The following is a 9,498-nucleotide window of genomic DNA, read 5'->3' as shown; positions in this document are numbered from 1 at the left end:
ATATATATATACAGTATATATATGCATATACATATCTATATATATATATATATATATATATATATATATATATATATATATATATATATATATATATATATCAAGCTTTATGTATATATATATATATATATATATATATATATATATATATATATACATAAAGCTTGATTTATATATATATATATATATATATATATATATATATATATATATATATATATCAAGCTTTATGTATTTATATATATATACATATATATATATATATATATATATATATATATATATATATATATATATATATATATATACATATCTATATATATATTCAGCTTTATATATATTTATATATTCATATATATATATATACATATATATATATATATATATATATATATATATATATATATATATATATATATATATATATATATATATATATATATATATATATATGAATATATATGCATATACATATCTATATATGTATATATAAACATATATATATATATATATATATATATATATATATATATATATATATATATATATATATATATATTAAGCCTTATGTTATATATATATATATATATATATATATATATATATATATTTATATATATATTAAGCTTTATGTATATATATATACATATCTATATATATATATATATATATATATATATATATATATATATATATATATATTCAGCTTTATATATATATATATATATATATATATATATATATATATACATATATATATATTTAGCTTTATATAGATATATATATATATATATATATATATATATATATATATATATATATATATATATATATATATATATATATATATATATATATATGTATATGTATATATATATATATATATATATATATATATATATATATATATTTAGCTTTATATAGATATATATATATATATATATATATATATATATATATATATATATATATATATATATATATATATATATCCAGCTGTTTACATTTGAATCAAAATAATCAAAATATAATCAAATGGTCCCATGAGATAGAAAACTATGCAAATATAAAAATTGAATTAAAATCTTGGTAAGAGCTGGCAACCCTCATAGCCCAGAAGCTTTACATAATCGTCAAGGCCAAACTCTCAGACTCCCAGTATTCTAGTCACAGTCATCTTGACAACAACACTTGGCTCAATCGGTCTCGTAGTAAGTCACTGCCGAGTTCACAGTAGAGAGATAAATATATAGTGAAAGTGATAGGTTGATAGAGAGGTGTTTGTAGCAGGCTGAAATCATCGTACGCGGAAGTGTTGTTACCATATGGGGAGCAATTTAATTGTGATAAATTGACGGGGAATACTTCAAAGCCACCATGATCTAAATGCAAGGTGGGAACATTGTTGTGTTTTCCACTGTCCTCTTCTAACCATTGAAACATGTACATAGAGATCTTCAAAAGTTCAAACTTGCAACAAATGTTTTAATGTTGAACAAGCTGATATAAGTCTTTTTTTTATTTATATAAGAAAGATCTGTTGTGATGTTACTGTTTTTGAAATATTTCATTTTAGTTGATCATTATTTTTATGTCATTTATTTATTTCCTTATTTCCTCTCCTCGCTGGGCTATTATTCCCTGTTGGAGCCCCTGGGCTTATTTCATCTTGCTTTTCCGGCAAGGGTAGTAGCTTAGCTAATAATGATAATAATAATAATAATAATAATAATAATAATAATAATAATAATAATAATAATAATAATAATAATAATGGAGCCCTTGGTATTATAGCATCCTGCTTTTCCAACTAGTGTTGTATCTTAGCTAATAATAATAATAATAATAATAATAATAATAATAATAATAATAATAATAATAATAATAATTTCAAACGTTATTATCCTATAACTAAACCAACCTACTTCATGATCTTTAGTTTGCCATTAGTTTATCATCACAGGCTAAGAGCATTACATATAACATTTGATTAAAACAGTAAACACTTCAATCCGTACCCAGCCCTGACACGAATACGATTAGATAAGGTAGCGAAGCCTTTGTATATCAGCGGCCAGTTCCTCCTTCAGCATGCATAAAAAATGGTCATTAACTAACCTAAACTTCGCCCCCTAACCTAACCTACAAGCTGTCTTTACCTACTTAGCTAATGGGGAGGGGACTGACAGCCCCCTGAAACCCCCCTTACCAAGGTTTAATCTCGAGCATATACCTTGTGGTCATTACCTTAAATGGTGATGCTTTTTACCTTAGATTACCTTAAAACTTTTCCAGTTTCCTTAAATCTTAAGTTAGTAAACCCGAAATTACCTTAGAATTACCTTGAAACCATGAAAATTACCTCAAACTAAGGTAATTGCCTTAAAAGTTTAAATCCTGCCCTTTACACTACCGTATTCTTAGTCGCCATCATCATACATTGTTAAAAATTTGCATTGAAAAGACGGTTAATGTCTGGCAAAATTTTTTCCAGGATTTTTACCTTTTTACAAAAGGATATATTGACGTAAAGGAGTGATATTACGGTCACCAACCCGTACAAGATAATAACAAAGTAGGGTAAAATTACGGTTACCCGTATTTCACTGAAATACAGTTGTGAGCAGTATATTTTTTTTACGGAGAATTTCCGATTTTTTTTTCTAAGTATACATACAGATGAACGCTGTCAGACATACACCATAAGGAAGCTTTTATTTATGTGTTTTCTTGTTGTATAAAGGCAAAACACATCAATGTCACTATTAGTGAGGCATTAGATGTTTTGATATATTCACTTAATCTTGGGAAGACATTTTGATTGTTATTACTCAGCTTGCAGTTTATTTATTGTCTTGTTTCCTTTCTTTACTGAGCTATTTTTACCTGTTGGAGCCCTTGGGCTTATAGCATCCTGCTTTTCCAACTAGGGTTGCAGCTTACCTTGTGATAATAATAATAATAATAATAATAATAATAATAATAATAATAATAATAATAATAATAATAATAATAATACCATTATTGAATTGATTTATGAATTTGTGTCATTATAATTATTATATTATAATTATCATTGCCATCTCAATAGTAATAAAAGGAAGATACATAACACTAAATTAATTATATCATTCTGTAACCAAATATATCATCTACTTTCCTTTGATCTTACAGGATCAGGTTCTCCCAACCAAGCTGAAAAAGAAGAAGAAGAAGACAACGAAAGTCGTTTATGAGAGTTTAATCAAGAGTTCCCTGTCTTCAAGAGTCTTCCTGCATAGGAATCAACGATGCCTGAGGGAAAGGGTCCTCGCATCCTGAAATGGGAAGGATCTGTCCCGGTTCCTCCCATCCCAAATACTAATTTCGCATCCTTCTTCCTGAACGTGGTGGCTCAGTATGGCGAAGCTGCTGCCCTTGTGAGTATTTTCTGTACGAAATATTTCGTTTTCTTTCGTTAAATTTCTTTGTAGAGGATAGATGGGGTGAACAATATTGTGTTAGTGATATTCTAGGAGAAGGACACTCCAAAATCAAACCATTGGTCTCTAGTCTTGGGTAGTGCCATAGCCTCTGTACTATGGCCTTCCACTGTCTTTGATTGGAGTTCTTTTGGCTGAGGGTACACTCGGACACATTCTTCTATCTTATTTCTCTTCCTCTTGATTTTAATTTTCATTGTAAATTATATATATGAAAGATCTAATTTAATGTTGTTACTGTTCTTAAAATATTTTATTTTGATTGTTCATTATTTCTCTTGTAGTTCTTGTAGTTTATTTCCTTGTTTCCTTTCTTCACTTGGCTATTTTATCTCTGTTGGAGCCCTTGGGATTATAGCATCTTGCTTTTCCAATTAGGATTGTAGCTTAGCTTGTAATGATAATAAATAATGATAACAATAATCGTATATTTAAAATGATCGAAACTAATTCTTCACCTTTAATTCATAATGTCATCAAAATGTTAATCTTCCGCTTTTTCACATATACGACGTAAGAATCATTTCATATGTGCCAATAACAACTTCTGTAATACACCAGTAATACATTCTATCTACATTAATGATTGCATTGTCTATTTTCGTCTGGATTCTATTATCTTTTATTATCCTTTTCCTTTGTCACTAGATCTATTTCCTTTTTCATTACACAGAAATTTTTACCGTTAAAGAGGCACAACAGATTTTAAATAACGTTCTACAGTAATATTTTTTGTGCCATTGTGTTTATTTAGACTGTCCTCTGTCTGGGGTGTTGGCAAGCATTTCCAAACAGGAACCAAAATAGTTAAATAATTGTGGTAGTTTAATTCTAGATTTTACTTTAGTTACTTTAAGGGCTGCCTTTCTGGTCCTATACTGCTGGGGAACCACATACTCTCTACAGGATCTTCCCAGTCATTTTATCGTATGCATTCCAAGCTATTCATCATTTCAAATCCATTATTTCAATTTTCATCTCCTACAGCAATTGACGCAAAGGGTCCCGGTTAGATTTCGCCGGTCGTCTCTATCTTGAGCTTTTAAATCAATACTTCTCCATTCATCATCTCCCACTTCAAGCTTCATAGTCCTTAGCCATGTAGGCCTGGATCTCCCAACTCTTCCAGTGCCTTGTGGAGCCCAGTTGAATGTTTGGTGTACTTATCTCTCTTGGGGAGTGTGAAGAGCATACCCAGACCATCTCCATATACCCCTCATCATGATCTCATCCACATATGGCACTCGAGTAATCTCTCTTATAGTTTCATTTCTAATCCTGTCCTGTCATTTAACTCCCAATATCTTCTCTCTGAGGGCTTTGTTCCCAAATCATCTCCAAGTACCCCCTGACCATGATCTCATCTACATATGGCACTCAAGTAATCTTTCTTATAGTTTAATTTCTAATCCTGTCCTGTCATTTAACTCCAAATAATTTTCTGAGGACTTTGTTCCCAAATTATCTCCAAGTACCCCTCACCATATCATCCACATATGGAATCCAATTTTAGGTAAAGCTAAATTATTGTACTCAAAACCTCATATAATCAAACCTGAAAGTACGAGAGTAGTGAATTTACCTAACAAGTGACCCCCCCCCCCCCCTTGCAGGTTGATGCAGCCACTGGCAAACGCCATACTTACGGCGACATACAACACTTGGTGTCACGAGTTCGGGATGGCTTTGCTGCCGCAGGCGTTGGCGTGGGAGATTCAGTATTGCTTCTGACAAGCAATCATATTGACGCCCCTGTGGTGCTCTTTTCTACCATGCTCAGAGGCGCTGCTTGCGTCCCTGTGAATCCTTATCTTACAGCAGGTAAAACAAGTAGATACAGTTGTCTATTTCAGGGGATTGCCAGAAGGATTTGTTGGATGGTACAGTGTGATTGTGGGATTTTGCTGTTTCAGGGGATTGCCAGAAGGATTTGTTGGATGGTACAGTGTGATTGTGGGATTTTGCTGTTTCAGGGGATTACCAGAAGGATTTGTTGGATGGTACAGTGTGATTGTGGGATTTTGCTGTTTCAGTGGATTGTCAGAAGGATTTGTTGGATGGTACAGTGTGATTGTGGGATTTTGCTGTTTCAGGGGATTGTCAGAAGGATTTGTTGGATGGTACAGTGTGATTGTGGGATTTTGCTGTTTCAGGGGATTGCCAGAAGGATTTGTTGGATGGTACAGTGTGATTGTGGGATTTTGCTGTTTCAAGGGATTGCCAGAAGGATTTGTTGGATGGTACAGTGTGATTGTGGGATTTTGCTGTTTCAGGGGATTGTCAGAAGGATTTGTTGGATGGTACAGTGTGATTGTGGGATTTTGCTGTTTCAGGGGATTGCCAGAAGGATTTGTTGGATGGTACAGTGTGATTGTGGGATTTTGGTGTTTCAGGGGATTGCCAGAAGGAATTGTTGGATGGTACAGTGTGATTGTGGGATTTTGCTATTTCAGGGGATTGCCAGAAGGAATTGTTGGATGGTACAGTGTGATTGTGGGATTTTGCTGTTTCAGGGGATTGCCAGAAGGAATTGTTGGATGGTACAGTGTGATTGTGGGATTTTACTGTTTCAGGGGATTGCCAGAAGGATTTGTTGGATGGTACAGTGTGATTGTGGGATTTTGCTGTTTCAGGGGATTGCCAGAAGGATTTGTTGAATGGTACAGTGTGATTGTGGGATTTTGCTGTTTCAAGGGATTTCTAGAAGGATTTGTTGGATGGTACAGTGTGATTGTGGGATTTTGCTGTTTCAGGGGATTGTCAGAAGGATTTGTTGGATGGTACAGTGTGCTTGTAGGTGCATGTTTGATGTTTCAAGATATCGTCAGAATGACTGGTTGCACGCTGCAGTGTGCTGTGGTTTTTTTCTGTTTCAGGGGTCGCTAGAAAGATTGGTTACAGGCTGCAGTGTGCGTGTGGTTGTTTGATTGTTTGCTCTCTTTCAGGCAATAGCTAGAAAGATTGGTTACAAGCTGTAGTGTGCTTGTGGTTGTTTGATTGTTTGCTCTCTTTCAGGCAATAGCTAGAAAGATTGGTTACAGGCTGCAGTGTGGTTGTGGTTGTTTGATTGTTTGCTCTCTTTCAGGCAATAGCTAGAAAGATTGGTTACAAGCTGCAGTGTGCTTGTGGCTGTTTGCCTGTTTGCTTTTTCTGGCAAAAGCTAGAAAGATTAGTTACAAGCTGCAGTGTGCTTGTGGCTGTTTAACTGTTTGCTTTTTCTGGCAAAAGCTAGAACGATTAGTTACAAGGTACAGTGTGCTTGTGGTTGTTTGATTGTTTGCTCTATTTCAGGCAAAACCTAGTAAGATTGGTTACAGGCTACAGTGTGCTTGTGGTTGTTTGTTTGTTTGCTTTTTCTGGCAATGGCTAGAAAGATCGGTTACAAACTACAGTGTGCTTGTGGTTGTTTGATTGTTTGCTCTCTTTCAGGCAATAGCTAGAAAGATTGGTTACAAGCTACAGTGTGCTTGTGGTTGTTTGATTGTTTGCTTTTTCTGGCAATAGCTAGAAAGATCGGTTACAAACTACAGTGTGCTTGTGGTTGTTTGATTGCTTGCTCTCTTTCAGGCAATAGCTAGAAAGTTTGGTTACAAGCTACAGTGTGCTTGTGGCTGTTTGCCTGTTTGCTTTTTCTGGCAAAAGCTAGAAAGATTGCTTGCATGCTACAGTGTGCTTGTGGCTGTTTGATTGTTTGCTCTCTTTCAGGCAATAGCTAGAGAGATTGGTTACAGGCTACAGTGTGCTTGTGGTTGTTTGATTGTTTGCTCTCTTTCAGGTAATAGCTAGAAAGATTGGTTACAAGCTACAGTGTGCTTGTGGTTGTTTGATTGTTTGCTCTCTTTCAGGCAATAGCTAGAAAGATTGGTTACAAGCTACAGTGTGCTTGTGGTTGTTTGATTGTTTGCTTTTTCTAGCAATAGCTAGAAAGATCGGTTACAAACTACAGTGTGCTTGTGTTTGTTTAATTGTTTGCTCTCTTTCAGGCAATAGCTAGAAAGATTGGTTACAGGCTACAGTGTGCTTGTGGTTGTTTGATTGTTTGCTCTCTTTCAGGCAATAGCTAGAAAGATTGGTTACAGGCTACAGTGTGCTTGTGGTTGTTTGATTGTTTGCTCTCTTTCAGGCAATAGCTAGAAAGATTGGTTACAAGCTGCAGTGTGCTTGTGGTTGTTTGATTGTTTGCTTTTTCTGGCAATAGCTAGAAAGATCGGTTACAAACTACAGTGTGCTTGTGGTTGTTTGATTGCTTGCTCTCTTTCAGGCAATAGCTAGAAAGTTTGGTTACAGGCTACAGTGTACTTGTGGTTGTTTGATTGTTTGCTCTCATTCAGGCAATAGCTAGAAAGATCGGTTACAAACTACAGTGTGCTTGTGGTTGTTTGATTGTTTGCTCTCTTTCAGGCAATAGCTAGAAAGATTGGTTACAGGCTACAGTGTGCTTGTGGTTGTTTGATTGTTTGCTCTCTTTCAGGCAATAGCTAGAAAGATTGGTTACAGGCTACAGTGTGCTTGTGGTTGTTTGTTTGTTTGCTCTCTTTCAGGCAATAGCTAGAAAGATTGGTTACAAGCTACAGTGTGCTTGTGGTTGCTTGATTGTTTGCTTTTTCTGGCAATAGCTAGAAAGATCGGTTACAAACTACAGTGTGCTTGTGGTTGTTTGATGTTTGCTCTCTTTCAGGCAATGGCTAGAAAGATTGGTTACAGGCTACAGTGTGCTTGTGGTTGTTTGATTGTTTGCTCTCTTTCAGGCAATAGCTAGAAAGATTGGTTACAAGCTACAGTGTGCTTGTGGCTGTTTGCCTTTTTGCTTTTTCTGGTAAAAGCTAGAAAGATTAGTTACAAGCTGCAGTGTGCTTGTGGCTGTTTGCCTGTTTGCTTTTTTCTGGCAAAAGCTAGAAAGATTAGTTACAAGCTACAGTGTGCTTGTGGTTGTTTGCCTATTTGCTTTTTCTGGCAAAAGCCAGAACGATTAGTTGCAAGCTACAGTGTGCTTGGGGTTGTTTGATTGTTTGCTCTCTTTCAGGCAATAGCTAGAAAGATTGGTTACAAGCTACAGTGTGCTTGTGGCTGTTTGCCTTTTTGCTCTTTCTGGCAAAAGCTAGAAAGATTAGTTACAAGCTGCAGTGTGCTTGTGGCTGTTTAACTGTTTGCTTTTTCTGGCAAAAGCTAGAACGATTAGTTACAAGGTACAGTGTGCTTGTGGTTGTTTGATTGTTTGCTCTCTTTCAGGCAAAACCTAGTAAGATTGGTTACAGGCTACAGTGTGCTTGTGGTTGTTTGATTGTTTGCTCTCTTTCAGGCAATAGCTAGAAAGATTGGTTACAAGCTACAGTGTGCTTGTGGCTGTTTGCCTTTTTGCTTTTTCTGGTAAAAGCTAGAAAGATTAGTTACAAGCTGCAGTGTGCTTGTGGCTGTTTGCCTTTTTGCTCTTTCTGGCAAAAGCTAGAAAGATTAGTTACAAGCTGCAGTGTGCTTGTGGCTGTTTAACTGTTTGCTTTTTCTGGCAAAAGCTAGAACGATTAGTTACAAGGTACAGTGTGCTTGTGGTTGTTTGATTGTTTGCTCTCTTTCAGGCAATAGCTAGAAAGATTGGTTACAAGCTACAGTGTGCTTGTGGCTGTTTGCCTGTTTGCTTTTTCTGGCAAAAGCTAGAAAGATTGCTTGCATGTTACAGTGTGCTTGTGGTTGTTTGATTGTTTGCTCTCTTTCAGGCAATAGCTAGAAAGATTGGTTACAAGCCACAGTGTGCTTGTGGCTGTTTGCCTTTTTCCTTCTCTGGCAAAAGCTAGAAAGATTAGTTACAAGCTACAGTGTGCTTGTGGCTGTTTGCCTGTTTGCTCTCTCTCAGGCAATAGCTAGAAAGATTGGTTACAAGCTACAGTGTGCTTGTGGCTGTTTGCCTGTTTGCTTTTTCTGGCAAAAGGTAGAAAGATTGCTTGCACGCTACAGTATGCTGGTAGGTGTTTGCTTGTTTGCTCTTACAGGAAATCGCCAGAAACTGGTTACAAGCTACAGT

General features: G+C 35.1%; 1 protein-coding gene across 4 annotated transcripts in view; it reads left to right on the top strand.

Moving 5' to 3' along the window:
* Positions 1–1,160: 1,160 nt before the first annotated feature.
* LOC137653547 (probable 4-coumarate--CoA ligase 1) overlaps positions 1,161–9,498 on the top strand; it is a 17,905-nt gene continuing 9,567 nt past the window's right edge. The window contains exons 1-3 of one of the 4 annotated variants that reach the window (XM_068387028.1): positions 1,161–1,211; positions 3,175–3,419; positions 5,096–5,303. In XM_068387028.1, coding sequence (XP_068243129.1) covers positions 3,291–3,419; positions 5,096–5,303 — 337 coding nt within the window. In that variant the 5' untranslated portion in view covers positions 1,161–1,211; positions 3,175–3,290. Of the gene's footprint in view, positions 1,394–3,174; positions 3,420–5,095; positions 5,304–9,498 lie in introns of all 4 variants that reach the window. The other 3 variants (XM_068387029.1, XM_068387027.1, XM_068387030.1) reach the window with 3 other exon arrangements.

Source organism: Palaemon carinicauda, chromosome 14 (genome assembly GCF_036898095.1).
Source record: "Palaemon carinicauda isolate YSFRI2023 chromosome 14, ASM3689809v2, whole genome shotgun sequence".
NCBI classification, from domain to species: domain Eukaryota; kingdom Metazoa; phylum Arthropoda; class Malacostraca; order Decapoda; family Palaemonidae; genus Palaemon; species Palaemon carinicauda.
Note: the sequence above shows the minus strand (reverse complement) of the source record. Positions and strands in the feature narration are given on the sequence as shown.